The 23854-nt window shown below is 46.2% G+C and overlaps 1 protein-coding gene across 5 annotated transcripts in view; it reads right to left on the bottom strand.

Annotated features, from left to right (window-relative positions):
* Positions 1-23854, bottom strand: part of ENTPD5 (ectonucleoside triphosphate diphosphohydrolase 5 (inactive)) — a 102860-nt gene that overhangs the window by 31829 nt on the left and 47177 nt on the right. For 3 of the 5 annotated variants that reach the window (XM_069950849.1, XM_069950852.1, XM_069950851.1), the window contains 9 exons: positions 21586-21791; positions 21389-21468; positions 8013-8156; positions 5040-5115; positions 4830-4865; positions 4509-4591; positions 4356-4435; positions 4173-4228; positions 3842-3943 (listed from right to left, as the gene is read on the bottom strand). In XM_069950849.1, the coding sequence (XP_069806950.1) occupies positions 3842-3943; positions 4173-4228; positions 4356-4435; positions 4509-4591; positions 4830-4865; positions 5040-5115; positions 8013-8156; positions 21389-21468; positions 21586-21791 (863 nt within the window). The remainder of the gene's footprint in view (positions 1-3841; positions 3944-4172; positions 4229-4355; positions 4436-4508; positions 4592-4829; positions 4866-5039; positions 5116-8012; positions 8157-21388; positions 21469-21585; positions 21792-23854) is intronic. The other 2 variants (XM_069950850.1, XM_069950853.1) reach the window with 2 other exon arrangements.

Raw genomic sequence — 23854 nt, 5'->3', positions numbered from 1 at the left:
ACCTAAAAAAAAAAAGCTGAGCTTTTAATGTAGGTTAAACATCCATGTCCTTGCTTCAATCCAAATGGAAAAAAAACCAGAAAAAGCTCCGGTTTTATCTAAAAAAATTAAGACCATTTATGTTGTTAAGGAGGAGCAATCTAAAGATTGGATTGACCCTCCTAAGGTAGACACAGCTATAGCTAAACTATCAAACCTGCTGAAGATGAGTTTAACCTCAAAGACCCTATGGACAGAAGAATTGAGGTGGCCTTTAAGAGATCATATATTGCAGCATCTGCCCCAGGGGCAGTGGCCATATCATCTTATGAGGTCTCGAGGAGCCTCAGAAGATGGCTGGCTAAGGTCCAGGAAAATCAGTCAGGGGTGAACAGGGACAAGGTCTTTCCTTCTTTTTAAAAAAAGTGAACATGGCTATAGATTTCCTGTGTAATGCCACCTCTCAGAAACCAGACTAGCTGCCAAGACTATGGGCCTTTCAACTGGGGGTCGTTGCGCCCTATGGTTGAAACCTTGGATTGGCAATGCCACGTTTAAAATTCCAGCTATGTAATTTGGAATTTCAGCCAAGTAGATTATTCGGCACTTAATTAGATAAACTCATGATGGACTTGTTTTGTGAGCCCTTTCATAGGGGAAGTTCACTTCAGAGAGGAAAAGAACGCTACCAGACCAGGGATAGAGGAAGAGGATTTAATAGAAGAGGAGCCGGAAAGCAGCAGCCCAAGGATAAAAACAAACAAAACAAAAAAAACCAGTTCTGACGCCAGAAGTATACCTGCAGGGGGGCTTCTTTCGTACTTTCTCCCAGCTTGAGAAATATTAATAAAAGATTTGTGGGTGTTGAGCATTCTAGGCACTGGAAAAGCATTCCGTTCTCGAACAAGAGATCCTTCATCTCCTATACTGTACTCTCCTATCTTTCTCTTACCAAAGCCTTCGGGAAAGTGGAGGCTTAATTATAGATTTGAGATTTGAGATATCTAAACCAACTGATGATCAAGAAGAAATTTTGAATGGAGAACAAAAAGACTGTAAAAGCCATCATTCAAGAAGGGGACTTCATGGCATCTATAGACCTTCAGGATGCATATCTCTACATCCCAATAATGCAGTCTTACAGGAAATACCAAAGAATAGCTGTTCAGATCCAAGGAAGAATAAAACACCTTCAATACAAGGTCCTTCCTTTCGGCATAACCTCAGCTCCCTTTCTCTTCACAAAGGTGGTATCGGCAGTAATGGTTCTGGTCAGGTTACGGGGGATAAATATTATCCCTTACCTAGACTGTTGATTATGGCACAGACTCAGGATCTTCTGATTTCTCAGATGGATTATATCCTGGGCATCCTACAAGAACTTGGATGGCTAGTCAACGAGGAGAGGAGGAGCAAAAAAAAAAACAAAAAAACAAATTGGACCTTATTCCTTCTACAGTGAAGACCTATCTGGGGTTCAGGGCTATCATAGACTCTGTGCAGATGAAGTTATGTCTCTCGCCACAGAGACTGACTTGCATTCAAAATGGAGCCCAATTTCTTATTCCTCCCCGCCAGGTGTCAATTCGGGTCCTGATAAGATTCTTGGGGCTCCTGTCATCGGCAGCAGAGGCTGTTCCTTGGGCTCTATGGCAAATGCGATAGCTCCAGAGAGAAGTCCTGGCAGTGTGGAATCGCAGGATAGAAGACCTAGAGACCCTCCATGTCCTGTCCACAAAAACAAGAAGGTCCTTAACCTGGTGGAGGCAAGTAAAGCACGGAGCATCTATAGCAGAGCCGTAATGGGTCACCATTTCTACGGACAGTTCCGAAACAGGTTGGGGTGCTCATCTGGAGGAAAGGACAATCTTGGGCACTTGGACGTCTCAGGAAACATCTCTTCCTTCCAATGCGAGAGAGCTCAGGGCTATCTATCTAACGCTCCTGGATTTTGCTCCTGTCATCTTACAGAAAGCCGTAAGAACTAGGATGGACAATATGGCTTGTGTGGCTTATGTCAACAAGCAGAGAGGTACCAGAATATCGTTAATTCTGAGAGAAGTAGAGAACCTTTTTTAGGTGGGCAGAATCCAGAATATTGAGGCTATTTGTCCTTCATATCAGAGGCATCTACAACACACTGGCAGATCGTTTGAGTCAAGGTATGACGGTTCAGGTGAATTGGTCTCTTTCAGAGAGGGTATTCCATCAGCTGATGCTCAAATGAGGTCTTCTGCAAACAGACCTCATGGCAACAGCAAGGAAAGCCAAACTGAGGAACTTCTGTTCTCTCTACACAGTCGACAATCTGACAAAAGTAGATGTGATGATCCAGTTGGCTTACATTTTTTCCCCCAACATCAATGATTCCAAGAGTTCTGATAAGGATCAAGATGGATTGAGCATCGGTGATAATCATAACACCGTTTTAGCCCAAGAGATCATAGTTTACCCTTCTCATGAATATGAGCAAGGTAGAGTTCTGGAAGCTTCCAATATGCCCAGACCTGATATCCCAGGGCAGCCATCTGTCTCAGGATCTCTCCAGTGTCAGCCTCACAGCTTGGAGGCTGAGAGGGTCTTATTACTTTGCACTTTCTCCCATGCCCGTAGCAATGCGACCAATAAATCTTATGCTTGCATCTTGGAATTTTTTTAAAAAAATGGTGTAAAGAGAAACATTTTAACTTCCTCTTTCCTTCAACGCCTCAGCTCCTGGAGTTCATCCAAGAAGGCTTTTATAAGGGTTCCAGATCATAGAAGTAAACCTGACCTTTCATTTGTCCTCAAGCGTTTCTGCCTTTCCCTCTTCGAACCCTTGGAAGAGGTGGACTGTAAATTTCTAACTCTTAAAACTTCATTCTTGTTGGCTATTACCTCTGCCAAGAGGGTAGGGGAAGCTCTTGGTTCAGTCCCCCTTTACATTGTTTTTTCCGAAGACAAGGTTATTCTCGGGTTCCTTCGGGGTGTCCTTCCTAAGGTGGCTTCATTCTAAAATATAAACCAACCTGTAGTGCTTCCAGTTTCTTCTTCTTTAGATGCAGGTCAAGGAGATGTGGATTTTTCTTTGTTGGATGTTGCAAGAACCATCAGAGTGTATTTGGACAGAGTAGGCTCTTTTTGTAAGGAAGAGAACCTTTTGGTTTTGTTTTTGGGGAAAAAACATTGAAAAAGGCTTCTAAACCTTTGATTTCCAGATGGATATGTGACGTCATTGGGTTGTGTTCTAGGTCTGCAGACCTTCCTGCTCCGGAATTTACCAGGGTGCATTCCACAAGAGCAGTTGCAACGACTTAGGTTGAATGCACTTCGGTGCCCTTAGATAGCATCTGTCAATCTGCTACATAGTCGTCTTTGTCAACCTCACTTGACTCCATTTTGTCCTCTAGGACGGCTTTCGCTAAATTTGTTCTGAATGTTGCTACACAGGGAAGACTGGGTCAAATACCTTGCCTTCCAGCTTTGTACAGGGGAGAGAAACAAATTAAACAGGTGCAGCAGTAGAGGAAGGAACCAGATCGATTCAGGTGCCTAGCACAACAAAAAATAAAAACCTTTAGGCCACACAGAGACCTAGGCTTCCATGCAGGCCCTCTCTGCCCTGCCCCACGGGGACAGAAAAAAAAACTGGGTAATGTGTAAAAGGGCTTTTTAACCTCTGTTTCCTGTCCCTGTAGGGCACAGCCTCAACTTCTCATGGTGCCGTCATAGAGGATGATTGGGGAAACCAACAAAGAGTTCCACCCCTTACAGTCTGCACCCCGCCAACTGTAGAGAAGCAAAGGCATCTCGGCGCAACACTCCTACAATTGATCCCCCACAGAAGCGCCACAGTGTACGGCAGCCCTATGCCCACACTCACCGTCAGACTTTCCTGTGTATCTGTATGTTTTGCCGGCAAATGTCCATTCTGCTTCCAGAGTTGGTGGAAAACAATGACTCTGAAAAATCTGGATCTGCGGAGCTGAAAATTAAAGCCAGAATTGGTGTGTGAGCTCTGACTATAATGGACACAGATCACACTCAGATAATTTTTTTGAGCCCACGCCCAGTTAAAGGAACTGGAAGTATAAAAACAAAAAAACACTAGTCTGCTGGATCCACTTCTGGTTTGAGTTAAAAAAAGCTGCATCAAAAAGAAGCTTCCACAGCACCCCTTCCCCCCCAACACACCCTTGGGGTGGATTTATTACCTGCAGACGCCCCCAGTACCGCCAACCGAGCCACTTTCAGACCAAGCCCCAGATAACTAAACGGTATAAAAGAACAAATGTCACATGACAACCAGTACCACCTGCTGTTTAGGGCTACGCTATCCACCACATCCCAAGCATTTACTAGGCCTGCCCGTCCCTAGTGCTGGTGCCATCACTGACCTGTGGGTGTACAGGCGATAGCTGCTGTTAAACAACTCAAAAGTAGACAGGAAGTTATCTGGAGTCTGATCCAACGTGGCCTAAAAACGGAAAACACAAGACTGTGAGAAGTGTCTATGAAAGCCAATATCACCTGCAAAGGAGGGCGCTCACCTTATTCAGAGGCAAGAACGTTATCTGTGTGGAGCCTCCACCCAAATCCAGGATCCCCACACTACGATCCCCATGTAACCGACCTGAAAAGATTATTATGTCTAGTGTTAATAGAACCACGGCCCCGACTGTACCCCAGAACTACAAGATGTGCACCCCCCAACTATATTAAAGATCTACAGTGCACCCCCCCAACTGTACCCCAGATCTACACAACACGCACTGCTCAACTATACTGAAGACCGTGCACACCCTTCCCCCAACAGCCCCCAATATCTACAAGACATGCACCCCCCAACTATACTGGGCTATATCATTTACCTGTCAGGTAGTTCACAGTGATCCAAGCCAAAACTCCTATAGAAAAAAATAACATCAGACTTCATTGTAATCATATTCTGTATACAGTGAGCTACTACGCCTATCATTCATCATATAATGTAAGTATGGGGGTGGAGGGGACAGAGCAATGTTCTGCAAAGCTGTAGAGAGGTCAGGGGTGTAATAATCTCTGTGCTCTGCAGAGTTCACCTTCATCGCTTCCATCCAGGATGCTGACACTGTTCTCAAGGACCAGGAATGGAGACGCACGGAAGACTTTCCTGACCTACAAGTAAGAAGATGCAGTGTGAGGCCATGTACAAAACCCGAGCCTCGACCAGGCACACAGAGCCCTGTCAGGGGCCCCGCCCCGAGAACACAAAGCCCTGTCAGGGGCCCCGCACCGAGAACACAGAGCCCTGTCAGGGGCCCCGCACCGAGAACACAAAGCCCTGTCAGGGGCCCCGCACCGAGAACACAAAGCCCTGTCAGGGGCCCCGCACCGAGAACACAAAGCCCTGTCAGGGGCCCCGCACCGAGAACACAAAGCCCTGTCAGGGGCCCCGCACCGAGAACACAAAGCCCTGTCAGGGGCCCCGCACCGAGAACACAAAGCCCTGTCAGGGGCCCCGCACCGAGAACACAAAGCCCTGTCAGGGGCCCCGCACCGAGAACACAAAGCCCTGTCAGGGGCCCCGCACAGAGAACACAAAGCCCTGTCAGGGGCCCCGCACCGGGAACTGCGCTCCCCCTGGTGGTCTCCCAGCTGTGGGACAGAGTAGTGATTGGTTGAATGGGCCATCACTCAGCTGGGGATCCGCCCCGGGGTTGGGGGGGACAGGTGAGTGTGATCTTTTTATTATTTATTCAGTAGTAACTTGATCTTGTCCCTGAGTTGCTCATGGCAATCTGTTCCTGCAGCCGTCACGCATACAGGGGAAGGTTTCACAGCAGCACAGTATGAAAGGATTCTTTTTTTTCTTATTGAAGATGTAGATGCCCAAAGTAATAATAAGCATTTACATATAAATCCCTACAAAGTCACAGCAAACTGTCTGGATAACAAACGCATCTCTGTAGACTATGGTCCATAGACATAGTAAATGCCGGTGAGGTTCGAACTCTTTCAATATAAAGAACTAAAAGGGAAGGGGGTGAGGGGTATAGAAATGGAGGAGAATAACTGGAGGCATATTATACTTCTCCGACGACAGTAGATGGGCAATGTAGCTCCCCCTAATCCAGGTCGGGTCACAACTTAAAGGGTGAAGGCTCCAGGGCAGGCAACATAGTGATAATAAATTGTCTATATTTAGCTCACAGGGACCATATTTTAAAGAATTTTGCGTGAGATCTATGTTCCCAATTCTACCAATCTATAGATCTGATTAACTTTTGCAAACCAAGTTTGTGCAGATGGAGTGTTATCCATTTTCCCATTTGCTGGCAGTATCAGTACCTTTGTATAGTATGGAAGAGCCAAATCTCTGGGGAAGGAGTTATAAGTTATATGGCGACCTGTAACACTATTGATAAGGGAACTTCCGATGGAACGCTGCCACAACAGATATAAGTACGGGCCAGTGTCCTAATTGCCTTTCCTGCAGGTGATTGGGGATGAACTTTCAATTATCTTGAGTTTTGAAGGTATTTATGGACATTTGTAAAGGCTATGGGCACATATGGGGGATGGGCAAGGCCCACTGACAGCTCAGAACGGGGGTGTTAGCGGATCACAGGTCCTTGGCCTTATCGGTAGGCAGGGTTGTAATCGCTAACCCACCCACTGAAGAGATGGAGGACAAGGGATACACATCTCCAAAGAGAGGGGGAAGGCGGCAGAAGCGAGATGGAGAGGATTCCAGATGGGGGTAAGTCACCAGGGAAAGGCCAGAAATGGTGCAGAAGTACATGCTACTACACATACGTAACAATAGTGGTTGCCTATTTAATGATGCAAACAAGATTTTCAGTGGAATACCCTGTTAATGCTGTCCCACAGCTCTAGACAGTGAGAGAGGAGGTGATTGGATAGTGGGTCTGCATTTAGGAGGCAGGTGGTCAATAAGGAAGGCCTGGGCAAGCCACAACCTCTATCTGGACCCATTGTGGAGACTGGCAGTCAAAGTAAACTTGGGTGTTGGGAGTTGGGACAACTTAGCAGCTTGATATTTTCTGAGGTTTGGCATACCCAACCCCCCTCCTCCCCTTCCCTCCCGATTGCTTAAAGTATTGGAGCTTACCCTAGCTACCCAGACGCTCCAGATGAAGCTAAATAGTTCCCCTTGGACAAGATGCAGTGCTTTAAAACTCTGCAGTAAGGGGTAGAGTGTTCATTCCGAAAGAGGCCTAGAGGTCATCCACTAATGGGGGTGAGCTTCACACCCAAATGCAAAAGATCGCCCCCACACTGGAAGCCAAAATTTAGCTGTAGCAATTTCACCTTGTGATCTGGTGCACTACCAGGTTTAGTCTCCCACCACTGATTGGCCCAAAATGTAATGTTCAGAACTAGTAAGAGATCGCCATCTGGTGGTCGCTCAGCTCCACAACCTGTAGTTATAAAGAGGGTGAGCAGGAAAAGCACTAGGAACTAAGGTGAGAGGCAATCAAGGAGCACAATGCAAAGCAACCTGGGGAAGAAAGGTGGCGAATAACCACTCAGGCCAGTGTATGGCTGATAACCGCACTCAGCATGGCCCCCAGGAGAACAGCCGCTGCCAGAGCCTGTCCCCCAGGAGGACAGCCGCTGCCAGAGCCTGAGCTTGTCCCCCAGGAGGACAGCCGCTGCCAGAGCCTGAGCTTGTCCCCCAGGAGGACAGCCGCTGCCAGAGCCTGAGCTTGTCCCCCAGGAGGACAGCCGCTGCCAGAGCCTGAGCTTGTCCCCCAGGAGGACAGCCGCTGCCAGAGCCTGAGCTTGTCCCCCAGGAGGACAGCCGCTGCCAGAGCCTGAGCTTGTCCCCCAGGAGGACAGCCGCTGCCAGAGCCTAAGTGTGGCACTCAGGAGGACATCTGCTGCCAGAGCCTGAGCTTGTCCCCCGGGAGGACAGCCGCTGCCAGAGCCTAAGTGTGGCACCCAGGAGGACAGCCGCTGCCCAGGCCTCAATGTATCTGATAACTACAATTAGCGTGGCCCCCAGGATGACAGACACTTCCAGTAACCCAGATCTGTGGCTCTCTCACCTCCACGAGCAGCGCCTCGGCTTGGTGTTCAGGAAGCAGTCGCAGGCCAGCAGTCGCCTTCAGTAGCAGCGGCGTTTTCTTCCAGTTTGTGGGGGGGATATGATCCTGTGCCAGGAGGAGCAATGAATGGACAGACTCTGCACCCTAAGGGAATCAGCAGCCATCACTGTATTCATGTATTCAGCAAATGTCACAAAAAGTTGTGGGAATAATTTTAAAGGGGAACTCTAGGTAGAGGTAAAAAATACACCTGCTGCAGAAGCATATAGCATTGTTTACCTGTCTAACTCTGTTTTGAAACTAACAAAAATCCATTTGTTTTAGGGGGTTTGTTCTGTATTTTGTGGCTGTACTTTCGTTGTACATATTACTACAGGTTCCAGAATGCAATGCTTTCCCTCAGCTGTTCATCACAGTCCTCCACCCTGCCCATTCTCTTCCCAAAGCCGTTGCAGAACATCTAGGCTGTGTTCACATATTGCAGTTTCATTGTGTTACTGAAATAATTGCAGTATTTTAATTTTTCATTGTGTTCCTTCCCACACAGCACAGTTACTACCTGTAACACCACACAGCACGCTGTATTCTCTACCTGTAACACCACACAGCGCTGTATTCTCTACCTGTAACACCACACAGCGCTGTATTCTCTACCTGTAACACCACACAGCGCTGTATTCTCTACCTGTAACACCACACAGCACGCTGTATTCTCTACCTGTAACACCACACAGCACGCTGTATTCTCTACCTGTAACACCACACAGCACGCTGTATTCTCTACCTGTAACACCACACAGCACGCTGTATTCTCTACCTGTAACACCACACAGCACGCTGTATTCTCTACCTGTAACATCACACAGCACTGTATTCTCTACCTGTAACACCACACAGCACGCTGTATTCTCAACCTGTAACACCACACAGCACGCTGTATTCTCTACCTGTAACACCACACAGCACTGTATTCTCTACCTGTAACACCACACAGCACTGTATTCTCTACCTGTAACACCACACAGCACGCTGTATTCTCTACCTGTAACACCACACAGCACTGTATTCTCTACCTGTAACACCACACAGCACGCTGTATTCTCTACCTGTAACACCACACAGCACGCTGTATTCTCTACCTGTAACACCACACAGCACGCTGTATTCTCTACCTGTAACACCACACAGCACTGTATTCTCTACCTGTAACACCCCACAGCACTGTATTCTCTACCTGTAACACCACACAGCACGCTGTATTCTCTACCTGTAACACCACACAGCACACTGTATTCTCTACCTGTAACACCACACAGCACACTGTATTCTCTACCTGTAACACCACACAGCACGCTGTATTCTCTACCTGTAACACCGCACAGCACTATATTCTCTACCTGTAACACCACACAGCACTGTATTCTCTACCTGTAACACCACACAGCACACTGTATTCTCTACCTGTAACACCACATAGCACTGTATTCTCTACCTGTAACACCACGCTGTATTCTCTACCTGTACCACCACACAGCACTGTATTCTCTACCTGTACCACACAGCACACTGTATTCTCTACCTGTAACACCACACAGCACGCTGTATTCTCTACCTGTAACACCACACAGCACTGTATTCTCTACCTGTAACACCACACAGCACTGTATTCTCTACCTGTAACACCACACAGCGCTGTATTCTCTACCTGTAACACCACACAGCACGATGTATTCTCTACCTGTAACACCACACAGCACTGTATTCTCTACCTGTAACACCACACAGCACGCTGTATTCTCTACCTGTAACACCACACAGCACGCTGTATTCTCTACCTGTAACACCACACAGCGCTGTATTCTCTACCTGTAACACCACACAGCACGCTGTATTCTCTACCTGTAACACCACACAGCACGCTGTATTCTCTACCTGTAACACCACACAGCGCTGTATTCTCTACCTGTAACACCACACAGCACTGTATTCTCTACCTGTAACACCACACAGCAGGCTGTATTCTCTACCTGTAACACCACACAGCACGCTGTATTCTCTACCTGTAACACCACACAGCACGCTGTATTCTCTACCTGTAACACCACACAGCACGCTGTATTCTCTACCTGTAACACCACACAGCACTGTATTCTCTACCTGTAACACCACACAGCACGCTGTATTCTCTACCTGTAACACCACACAGCACGCTGTATTCTCTACCTGTAACACCACACAGCACTGTATTCTCTACCTGTAACACCACACAGCACGCTGTATTCTCTACCTGTAACACCACACAGCACTGTATTCTCTACCTGTAACACCACACAGCACTGTATTCTCTACCTGTACCACACAGCGCGCTGTATTCTCTACCTGTAACACCACACAGCACGCTGTATTCTCTACCTGTAACACCACACAGCACACTGTATTCTCTACCTGTAACAGCACACAGCACGCTGTATTCTCTACCTGTAACACCACACAGCGCTGTATTCTCTACCTGTAACACCACACAGCACGCTGTATTCTCTACCTGTAACACCACACAGCGCTGTATTCTCTACCTGTAACACCACACCGAACACTGTATTCTCTACCTGTAACACCACACAGCACGCTGTATTCTCTACCTGTAACACCACACAGCACTGTATTCTCTACCTGTAACACCACACAGCACACTGTATTCTCTACCTGTAACACCACACAGCGCTGTATTCTCTACCTGTAACACCACACAGCACTGTATTCCCTACCTGTAACACCACACACCACGCTGTATTCTCTACCTGTAACACCACACAGCGCTGTATTCTCTACCTGTAACACCACACAGCGCTGTATTCTCTACCTGTAACACCACACAGCACGCTGTATTCTCTACCTGTAACACCACACAGCACTGTATTCTCTACCTGTAACACCACACAGCACTGTATTCTCTACCTGTAACACCACACAGCACTGTATTCTCTACCTGTAACACCACACAGCACTGTATTCTCTACCTGTAACACCACACAGAACGCTGTATTCTCTACCTGTAACACCACACAGCACTGTATTCTCTACCTGTAACACCACACAGCACGCTGTATTCTCTACCTGTAACACCACACAGCACGCAGTATTCTCTACCTGTAACAGCACACAGCACGCTGTATTCTCTACCTGTAACACCACACAGCACTGTATTCTCTACCTGTAACACCACACAGCACGCTGTATTCTCTACCTGTAACACCACACAGCACGCTGTATTCTCTACCTGTAACACCACACAGCGCGCTGTATTCTCTACCTGTAACACCACACAGCACGCTGTATTCTCTACCTGTAATACCACACAGCACGCTGTATTCTCTACCTGTAACACCACACTGTATTCTCTACCTGTAACACCACACAGCACGCTGTATTCTCTACCTGTAACACCACACAGCACGCTGTATTCTCTACCTGTAACACCACACAGCACGCTGTATTCTCTACCTGTAACACCACACAGCACACTGTATTCTCTACCTGTAACACCACACAGCACTGTATTCTCTACCTGTAACACCACACAGCACACTGTATTCTCTACCTGTAACACCACACAGCACACTGTATTCTCTACCTGTAACACCACACAGCACTGTATTCTCTACCTGTAACACCACACAGCGCTGTATTCTCTACCTGTAACAGCACACAGCACGCTGTATTCTCTACCTGTAACACCACACAGCACGCTGTATTCTCTACCTGTAACACCACACAGCACTGTATTCTCTACCTGTAACACCACACAGCGCTGTATTCTCTACCTGTAACACCACACAGCACGCTGTATTCTCTACCTGTAACACCACACAGCACGCTGTATTCTCTACCTGTAACACCACACAGCACACTGTATTCTCTACCTGTAACACCACACAGCACACTGTATTCTCTACCTGTAACACCACACAGCACACTGTATTCTCTACCTGTAACACCACACAGCACACTGTATTCTCTACCTGTAACACCACACAGCACACTGTATTCTCTACCTGTAACACCACACAGCGCTGTATTCTCTACCTGTAACACCACACAGCACGCTGTATTCTCTACCTGTAACACCACACAGCACTGTATTCTCTACCTGTAACACCACACAGCACTGTATTCTCTACCTGTAACACCACACAGCACATATATTCTCTACCTGTAACACCACACAGCACGCTGTATTCTCTACCTGTAACACCACACAGCACTGTATTCTCTACCTGTAACACCACACAGCAGGCTGTATTCTCTACCTGTAACACCACACAGCACGCTGTATTCTCTACCTGTAACACCACACAGCACGCTGTATTCTCTACCTGTAACACCACACAGCACGCTGTATTCTCTACCTGTAACACCACACAGCACTGTATTCTCTACCTGTAACACCACACAGCACGCTGTATTCTCTACCTGTAACACCACACAGCACGCTGTATTCTCTACCTGTAACACCACACAGCACTGTATTCTCTACCTGTAACACCACACAGCACGCTGTATTCTCTACCTGTAACACCACACAGCACTGTATTCTCTACCTGTAACACCACACAGCACTGTATTCTCTACCTGTACCACACAGCGCGCTGTATTCTCTACCTGTAACACCACACAGCACGCTGTATTCTCTACCTGTAACACCACACAGCACACTGTATTCTCTACCTGTAACAGCACACAGCACGCTGTATTCTCTACCTGTAACACCACACAGCGCTGTATTCTCTACCTGTAACACCACACAGCACGCTGTATTCTCTACCTGTAACACCACACAGCGCTGTATTCTCTACCTGTAACACCACACCGAACACTGTATTCTCTACCTGTAACACCACACAGCACGCTGTATTCTCTACCTGTAACACCACACAGCACTGTATTCTCTACCTGTAACACCACACAGCACACTGTATTCTCTACCTGTAACACCACACAGCGCTGTATTCTCTACCTGTAACACCACACAGCACTGTATTCCCTACCTGTAACACCACACACCACGCTGTATTCTCTACCTGTAACACCACACAGCGCTGTATTCTCTACCTGTAACACCACACAGCGCTGTATTCTCTACCTGTAACACCACACAGCACGCTGTATTCTCTACCTGTAACACCACACAGCACTGTATTCTCTACCTGTAACACCACACAGCACTGTATTCTCTACCTGTAACACCACACAGCACTGTATTCTCTACCTGTAACACCACACAGCACTGTATTCTCTACCTGTAACACCACACAGAACGCTGTATTCTCTACCTGTAACACCACACAGCACTGTATTCTCTACCTGTAACACCACACAGCACGCTGTATTCTCTACCTGTAACACCACACAGCACGCAGTATTCTCTACCTGTAACAGCACACAGCACGCTGTATTCTCTACCTGTAACACCACACAGCACTGTATTCTCTACCTGTAACACCACACAGCACGCTGTATTCTCTACCTGTAACACCACACAGCACGCTGTATTCTCTACCTGTAACACCACACAGCGCGCTGTATTCTCTACCTGTAACACCACACAGCACGCTGTATTCTCTACCTGTAATACCACACAGCACGCTGTATTCTCTACCTGTAACACCACACTGTATTCTCTACCTGTAACACCACACAGCACGCTGTATTCTCTACCTGTAACACCACACAGCACGCTGTATTCTCTACCTGTAACACCACACAGCACGCTGTATTCTCTACCTGTAACACCACACAGCACACTGTATTCTCTACCTGTAACACCACACAGCACTGTATTCTCTACCTGTAACACCACACAGCACACTGTATTCTCTACCTGTAACACCACACAGCACACTGTATTCTCTACCTGTAACACCACACAGCACTGTATTCTCTACCTGTAACACCACACAGCGCTGTATTCTCTACCTGTAACAGCACACAGCACGCTGTATTCTCTACCTGTAACACCACACAGCACGCTGTATTCTCTACCTGTAACACCACACAGCACTGTATTCTCTACCTGTAACACCACACAGCGCTGTATTCTCTACCTGTAACACCACACAGCACGCTGTATTCTCTACCTGTAACACCACACAGCACGCTGTATTCTCTACCTGTAACACCACACAGCACACTGTATTCTCTACCTGTAACACCACACAGCACACTGTATTCTCTACCTGTAACACCACACAGCACACTGTATTCTCTACCTGTAACACCACACAGCACACTGTATTCTCTACCTGTAACACCACACAGCACACTGTATTCTCTACCTGTAACACCACACAGCGCTGTATTCTCTACCTGTAACACCACACAGCACGCTGTATTCTCTACCTGTAACACCACACAGCACTGTATTCTCTACCTGTAACACCACACAGCACTGTATTCTCTACCTGTAACACCACACAGCACATATATTCTCTACCTGTAACACCACACAGCACGCTGTATTCTCTACCTGTAACACCACACAGCACTGTATTCTCTACCTGTAACACCACACAGCGCTGTATTCTCTACCTGTAACACCACACAGCACTGTATTCTCTACCTGTAACACCACACAGCACGCTGTATTCTCTACCTGTAACACCACACAGCACGCTGTATTCTCTACCTGTAACACCGATACTGGAATAAAATAAAGAACTTTTTGAATTTAATTTACATTTTTTTCTTCTCATCTCCACACACGTATTATGATCGAGCATTTTTATCTTTGAAGTTGAGCCCCGCAATAATAAGGGCTTTATCCGATATTATCTTACATGTTTAACATCTTACTGTTTATGCCTCTGTGCAGGTGGGATTGGTGATGGCGGCTCTCATCCTCTTTGCCGCTTAGCATTATTTTCGTGCAGATGTTGCAGTATTACAATGTAAATCCAACATGTCTGAACACCGCCCTAATTTCACAGCAGACTTTTGCACAGTGAAGTTGCAGCAGCTGCTTTTGTCATTTCTTGCCTGCTCAGGTGTAGGTTGGAGATGGTGAATCACTCAGGGAGGTGGGAAACAAGACCCAGCCCCGCCTCCTGTGACATCATACCCCGCCCCCTGTCACGTCTGCATCATCAGCCAGCGCTAAGCAAAGAAACTCAATGTGAGACAGAGGGAGGGCAGCAGGAGACTGGCAGAAACTGTGGATTGGCAGAGAGGCCAGTTTTCTTCCCTTCCTGGATGTCAATCAGCTACCAGTGTGGCAGAACCACACAGATATTGTAAAACATTATATAGACACATCTATAGAACTTTTAATAGAAAAAAAAAGTTTTCACTATCTGGAGTTCCCCTTTAAGGATGAGTTCTCATACTCTTCTCCTGAAATACTCTGTGCTGCTGGGACCCTGATCCTTCCACTATGTTGTTCTCAGTCTGTGACCTCACTAAAGATCAGCATGCACTCCTTCCCTGAAATACTCTGCTCCTTTTTCTATGTATGTGCCAGCATGTGACCTCATAAGAGAAGTAGTAATAATAATATTTGTATAGCGCCAGAGAGCACACAGAATTCCGGGAAAGCGTGAGCTGGTGGGTGATCACCCCAGACCCATGATTGCCAGAATTCTGTCTGCTAAAGACAGAGATGTCATAATACAGAGAGCAAGAAAGTTGGGGGATTTGGTATATAATTCACAGAAAGTATCAATCTACCCCGATTTTGCAGTACAAACGGGAAGGGATAGGATGAGTTTTAACCCTGTTAAAAAACGTCTGAGAGAGGCTGGAATACAGTACTCTGCTGTTTCCAGCTAAATTACGGGTTGTATCAGAAGGAAAGACATGGTTCTTCAGTTTGCCGGAGGATGCAGGGAGGTGGTTGGATACCATGGGTAAAAAATGATATGGGGGTTCATTAAAATATAGTAATACGGCGTGGTGGGTGGAGTTAACTCACGATTGGGAGCCTGCTTTTCTATAGTAATGGAAGGGCGGGTTGCAAGGGGGGGGGGGAGGGGGGGGATCAGGGCAGAAAGGGAGGGTTGTTCTTGTTGTTTTTCTTCTTTTCTTTTTCTTTCTTTTCCTTTTCGCTTTCTCCAGGAGTAAGGTTATCCATATTATGCCTGAATCAGAGAGATGTATGATATCTATCTAACTGGGCCACTCTCTCTCTATCTCTCTATCATTAATTTAGGGGGGTGGTTCTCCCGTCCCTGCTGTGCTTACTCTCTCTCTCTATATCTCCTGCTATACCTGGACCTATTAGCCATCGGAGAACCGATGGGAGAAATTCTGGGCTGGAAAGAATGTAATTTTTGATCAGAATAAATGAACACAAAATTAGTGGTGTGGAACATTAGGGGGTTAAACGATAGGGTTAAGAGGCACGCGGTGTATGGGGTGGTTAGGAATTTTTTACCTGGTATTATATGTTTGATAGAAACTCACCTCACTAAATCCACAGTTTCCTTTTTAAATAGACCCTGGTGGTCTTCTCAATATCACTCTACGTATTCAGAATATTCAAGGGGGATTTCAGTGTTAGTTCACAGGTCAGTTAGATGGGAGTTATATGAAGTTGTAGTAGATAAGGAGGGGAGGTATATTATATTTAAGTGTAAGGTGGGGGGTTTGGTTTGTGTTTTGGTGTTTTTGTACGTTCCGCGACCATTCTCATTAGCGGTGTTGAAAGAGGTATTAAGTGCCATCCATAAGTGGTAAGAACTACCCACTATGATCCTGGGAGACATAAATTGTGTCATGGATGAGAAACTGGACAGATTGAGGTCAAAAAAGGTAAAAAATATTCCGAGGGTCACTCCCCTGAATAGACTATGTACGGAATTAGGGTTTAGAGATGTCTGGAGAGAGCAGAACCCAGGGGCTCAGGCTTTCTCGTGCTTTAATAAAACATCTCAGACCAGTTCCCATATAGACATGACATTGGTCAACGATCTATTTGTGCGTTATGTGGGGGATATAAAATACAATACGAGAGCAGTGTCGGACCATTCTCCACTGTGTGTAGAAATATATACGGGAGTAGAGAGGGGAGTGGGGAATTGGAAGATCAATGCCCACTGGTTCAGTTTGCTAAATAGGGATAGGGAGATTAGGGGTGAACTGGAGGAGAGGTTGGGGAAGAACTGGGGGTCCGCATCAGATAGTATTGTATGGGACGCGATGAAAGCGTTCCTTAGAGGAATCCTAAAAAAAAGTATCGGATTGAAAAAGAGAAAATTTAGAGGGGAAGAGAGAGATTTAGAGGAGAGGCTAGTCGCAGCGGAGAAATACTATTATGAAAATCTTGGTGAGGATAGTAGGAGAGAGTGGTTACAGGCCCAGGAGGACTATAATAATATGTTGGAGGTTAAGGCCAAAAATAAAACAAAATTTCAAGGGAAGGAAAGGTATTTAAACAGTGGGAAACCAAATAAATATGTTATGTCCATAATAGCTAATCAAGCCCCAAGGAAGCAGATTTCCGTTATAAAAGATAGTGAGGGGAAATTAATAAGCTCTCAAAAAGGAATTAGAGAAGTCTTTGAGAACTTTTACAGGAAGCTGTACAGATCAGAGAAGAGAGTAGGGGAGGAGGAAATGGAGAACTACCTAAACTCAGTGAAATTCCCAACCCTGACAGAGGATCAAAGAGAAGAGCTGGGGGCCCCACTGACAGTAGCTGAATTTGAGACCGCATTAAAAGGAGTGAAGGGTAATACAGCGCCAGGGGTGGACGGCCTTCCTTTTGAAACCTATAGGAGATATAGTGAGGTAATGATCCCGGTCTTGTGCAGGGTTATGGAGGGGGCGATAAGGGTGGGCCATCTACCGAACTCTATGAAAGAAGCAGGGATCACTTTGATCCCCAAGGAGGGGAAAGATCTCCAATTGGCAGGGTCTTATAGACCCATTGCATTATTGAACGTAGACATTAAACTATATGCAAAAGTCTTGGTGAATCGTTTGAAGAAAGTGATCCCGGTGCTCATACACGAAGATCAGGGGGGTTTCATCCCGGGACGGTCAATTATGAGAAATATTGGTAGAGTTTTTCACAATATTCAGGGAGCTGGGGGGGGGGGGGGGGGGGAGGGGGGCACCCACTCCATCCTGTCATTGGACGCAGAGAAGGCCTTTGACAGGGTGGAGTGGGAGTTCCTCTGGAAAGTAATGGGAAGATTTGGGTTAGGAAACGAATTTGTGAAGAAAGTGCAGCTCTTGTATAGTGAAGTGAGATCCCATGTTGTAGTGAATGGAGTTAGTTCTGAGAGCTTTAACCTGGGAAGAGGCACACGACAGGGATGTCCCCTGTCCCCCTTGCTATATGTTTTAGCGTTGGAACCACTGGCAATATTGATTAGGGAGGACGAAAAGATAAGAGGCTTTGGTGTGAGGGGCGGAAATGACAAAATTAGCCTTTTTGCTGACGATACACTTTTATTTATTAGTAACCCGGAATATACAGTGAAATATGTTATGGATTTAATAGAAAGGTATGGCGTCCTCTCCGGTCTAAAAAACAATTGGGACAAGTCCATATTGCTTCCGCTCTCAGAGGGTGTGAGCAGGGGGGAGGACTATGAAGTATACGGCCAAGTGAGAGTGTTAAAATCAGGAGATAGCTTTAACTATTTGGGAGTAGAAGTTACGAAAGACATCAGGGACTTCCACGAAAGAAATACCTTCAATGTGATGAAAGAGATAGATAAGAAGGTGGATGTATGGATAAACCTGGTACGGTCTAAAGCAGATAGAATTATGCTTGTCAATACAATAATATTACCAAAATTATTATACATCTTTTGCGCTACACCTATTTGGGTAGATGATAACACGTTTAAGAGGGTGGAATCAACTATAAATAAGTTGATATGGGGAAGAAAACGAGTGAGGATAAGACAATCAGTATTATGTCTGCCAAGGGGTAAAGGTGGGGTGGGTTTGTCGGATATGAGTTCATATTTCCTGGCGTCTCAGCTGTACCACCTATGGAATAGAGAGAATGTTGAGCTATATAAATTTTTGGAAATTAAATTGAGTGATTCCTTTGGTGGTATGATTGAGATCCTGGAATCGGATGCCCTAAAGGGTGAGGAATGGGAAGATTTTCCAACAGTTGGGACTCTGCTTAAGACCTGGGAGAGGTGTAAGAGATGGTGTAGTGTGTGTAATTCGACTGAATGGACTCCCCTTTGGAAGAATCCTAGATTGGAAGAAGTATACAAAGTGGGGACATTGGTAAACCTTAAAAGGGCGGGCATAGTGAGAGTGTGCGACGCCTTTAGAGAGGGGAACCTAAGACCTTGGCACTCATTGAAGGAGGAATATAGATTGGGGGGAAAAGAGTGGTATGAGTACGCCCAACTGAGACATGCCTTTGTGAGATCTAAGGATAAAAGTCCTTTCCTAGTGGACCCTGTGCCTGATATTCTAACACAAATACATAATGGGCAGCCACAAAAGAAAGGACTATCTAAGATGTATAGAAAATTAAGAGAAGTAGTATATGAGGGGAAAGAGCTAGGGTGTAGGGGAAAATGGGAAAAAGAAATTGGGAATCTCTCGGAAAGGGCATGGGAGAGGATTCTATGTAATACCAAGGATATCTTGTTGAACCATAGCCATCAATTAGTGCAATTACATATTCTGCACCGTCTTTACTATACCCCACAACTTCTAAAGAAAATAGGTAAAAGAGGAGAATCTGATTGTGCGAGATGTGGGGAAATAGTAAAGGATTGGTTACATATATTTTGGTTATGTCCAGCTTTGGGTGAATTTTGAGGGGGGTTATGAGGGAAATAGAAAAAGAACTTGAAATGGTAATAGAGCCATATCCTTCGCTGATTGTTTTGAGTGATGATACCCATTTAGTAGGCGTAGGTAGCATGAAGAAAAGGATTCTAAATAAGAGACTCTTTGTAGCAAGATTGATGAAAGTGGAATTCTAACGAGGTTTTGTCTGTACAAGCATGGGAGAATAAGGTGAAACAATATATTAGATATGAAGGGGTGTGGGGGGAGGAGAGGAGGAGGAAAGGAGAAGGAGAAAAGTGAATTGATGTGAGTTAATTTACTAGTTTCTGCCCGGGAGGGGGGGGGGGGGGATTTTGTTTTAGTGAGTGACGTCATATGGAACTTCTACTTCTATCTTTTTGAAGAGATCTGTAAAAAATTGAAAGAATAAGAGGTTAAAAAGAAGGATTGTAACCTGTGAGGTACTTGCAGGGCGCCCGGTAGTTAAGATTACTATGGTGAATGTCTGGTGGGGTGAATGAGGTTGCGGTGTGGTTGGCCCTTGCCGGGCTGGGGGGGGGGGGGAGGGGCGGGATTGGGCGGACCATTCCGCTGTCACAGTGGTTGGAAGCAGTCTGACTTGGGAGGTCGGCCGTGAGAGGGCCAACTAAATAGTTGAGAGTTGATCGAGAACTTATCGACTGGTTGGATGAATAAAATATGAAGTGGATCCCAGTCATCTGGGGGGGACCGCAGTCCATAGCAGTTGGACTGTGGAAACCTTTGGATTAGACAGGGTGGCTGTTCAAGGGATCCGGTGACCCGGGTCCATGGATAGCTAGTGTGAGTGAGCTTAAGCCGTCCGAGTCGGTGTGGCCCTGGATAGGGGTCAGATTGGCAGGATAAGGAGTTGAAACTGGTTGTGGTTATTTGTACAAGTTGGATAATTTATATTTTCTGATATGGACGACGTTCACAACTGATACTGTGCAGGAGTGGGGGGTTTGCTCCGGTCTCGTTTGCCTGTCTCCTTCTTCTCTCGGCACGGTGGGGGGGCGTTACACCGCTGCCTGGTGGGTTGAGTGAATATAGAGTAGGTAGTGGTAGGGTGGTGGGTTAAGATAGATAGGTGCTGAGGATGGAAGGGCGCCCTGCAAGCATAACTATACGGAGAAAATGAAAAACCCTGTACAATGATGAGGACTGTCTAGATGATACCAGACAGGAGTTATTGTAATTTATTTATTTATTTTTTATTATTCTATTTAGATGGGGAGGTTGTCCTAGGAAGTTCCAAAGTGGGTGTTGGGTTGGGATGGGGTCGGGTTGGGATAGGGGGGTATTGTACATGTAGAATTGAAATGTGTAAAATAAAGGAATTATTTTTTTTTTCTCAAAAAAATATATATATATTTGTATAGCGCCAGTATGCTCTTTCCCTGACATACTCTGTGCTGCTGGGACCCTGCTCCTCCCACTATGTCTCACTTTAAAACTAATTTTAATAATGATAAGAATCTGTCTGTACACTGAATGTTGGATCCCCTGCTTGGAGATGGGGGTCACATGGGGAGATTCATAGCCGATTTATGTTCCAATGATACTAACCTATGAGTTCCTATCATGCTCACCTTTTCAGGCTGGTCCGCAAAGGCAGAAAGCCCTGGCTTCAGAGACTCAAAGATCTCCCCGTCAAGCTCCAGGGGGGCCCCTAAAACATGGAGGATGCCAGGATCAAACAACGGCACGAGAGAGAGACTTTTACCTGCAGCCTAAGGAGGAGGAGGGAGAGAAGGGCTCCCAGTCTAAGGAGGAGTGGGGTACTTACCGGCAGAGAGAGAATGGAATGTGTAGATGTGGATCCGTGTCCCCGTACTGCCCGCATCAAACACTATGCCATGGATTTTGTGACTGGATGTTCCCGACATGGAGGCAGTCACATCATGCACAGCAAATAGGTCTGAGGAGCCAACATCTGGAAAAGGGGCCAAACAGAGAGTAACAGCAGCCAACAGCAATGACCGCATGGTCTGCCTGTGTGAGAGGAGCAACAAAGCTTATACGAGAGAACCTGAATACATTACATATGACACATATATATATATATATAGTTATATAGTAAATAAGCATGAAAAAAGACTTGGAGTCCATAAAGTCCACCCTACAGAACCTAGAGAAACCCTACTGTGTTGTTCCAGAGGAGGAAAAAACCCTTAGGCCTTATTCACACAATCCGTGCCGCGATCCAGAGGAGGATCGCGGCACAGATCCCCTAACCAGAGCCCCCTTCTCCCCCCCAGCAGCAGAGATGACAGTAGAGCATGATGTGCGCATAGGACATGTCCTATTTTTTCGCAGTGCAGGTATCGGCACGGATCATGTGAATGGCTTCATTCACTTCAATGGTCTCTAAAACTGACCAAGGTTGCGGGTCGTGTGAATATAGCCTTATGAGGTAGATATTAATTGCCTCATCACAGGTGGAAAAATTCCTTCCTGACTCCAAAATGGCAATCAGAATAAATCTCTGGATCAGCTTGCTATCACAGGTAATCTATACGCATGACATCAGAGTAACGACTGCCGCATTAGGAACTGATAGCATCATGTGACCAACAACATGATACCGCATGGTGGACATGTCATAAGCTGCTCTCAGAAATGTGTTCTCCTCTCTCCCGTGTACAGCATATTGGCCAGTCATGAGGGAACCTGAGGGTCGTTGGCCACAGGCAGATTGATGCTGAATGTGGGAGGACAGGATTTCTAAAACAGCGGCAACTTCATGTATAGACATCCAAAAAAGAATTCTCAGTAACAAGCCACGTGTGTTTGATCCAAAAGAGAGCTCATCTGGGTGGAAGTAAAGAATCTCAGCAAAGAACACAATGAGCAATGGACACATTACAGAAGTGAGGAGTCCCATTCCAACCACACAGATGGCCAGGACACCTAATAGAGTAGGTGTTCCTAAAGAATGACTGATATGCATATGACGTCAGAAAAACACAAGTCTATCATACCCCCTCCAGGCCACTATATATACTATACACCAGTGCTTCTCAAACTGTGAGGCGGGCCCTAGTTGTTGGTGAGGCCCAGCTGGGGAGGCAGTTTTCACAAAAATAAAAAGTAACTATGATCTGCACAGTCCTTTTGCTGTTTGCAAAAATCTCTATTTTAGCAACATTATTAATTTATGTTGTACTTGCTTTATTAGTATATAGAGCTTGGGAGACGGGTGAAAGGCAGCCCTAGCTTTTAAATGGACTTTCACCACAGATAGTGAGGCCCAGGCACCCTCCTGGTCAGTCTGGTGAGGCCCAGGCATTGCCTTGGTCTGTTAGGTGAGACTCCAATAGAAAAAGTTTGAGAAGCGCTGCTCTACACTACAGCCCATCACACCCCTCCACCTGTACTATATACTACAGCCCATCACAACCCTTTCACCTATACTATACACTACAGCCCATCACACCCCCTCCACCTGTACTATATACTACAGCCCATCACACACCTGTACTATAGACTACAGCCCATCACACACCCTACACCTGTACTATATACTACAGCCCATCACACACCCTACACCGGTACTATACATTACAGCCCATCACACCCCCTCCACCTGTACTATATACTACAGCCCATCACACCCCCTCCACCTGTACTATAGACTACAACCCATCACACCCCCTCCACCTGTACTATATACTACAGCTCATCACACACCTGTACTATATACTACAGCCCATCACACCCCCTCCACCTGTACTATAGACTACAACCCATCACACCCCCTCCACCTGTACTATATACTACAGCTCATCACACACCTGTACTATAGACTACAGCCCATCACACACCCTCCACCTGTACTATATACTACAGCCCATCACACCCCCTCCACCTGTACTATATACTACAGCCCATCACACACCTGTACTATAGACTACAGCCCATCACACACCCTACACCTGTACTATACACTACAGCCCATTACACCCCCTACACCCCTGTACTAGACAGTACAGCCCATCACACCCCTTACATCCCTGTATTATACACTACAGCCCATCACACCCCTCCACCTGTAC

Source organism: Dendropsophus ebraccatus, chromosome 13 (genome assembly GCF_027789765.1).
Source record: "Dendropsophus ebraccatus isolate aDenEbr1 chromosome 13, aDenEbr1.pat, whole genome shotgun sequence".
Classification (NCBI taxonomy): Eukaryota; Metazoa; Chordata; class Amphibia; order Anura; family Hylidae; genus Dendropsophus; species Dendropsophus ebraccatus.
Note: the sequence above shows the minus strand (reverse complement) of the source record. Positions and strands in the feature narration are given on the sequence as shown.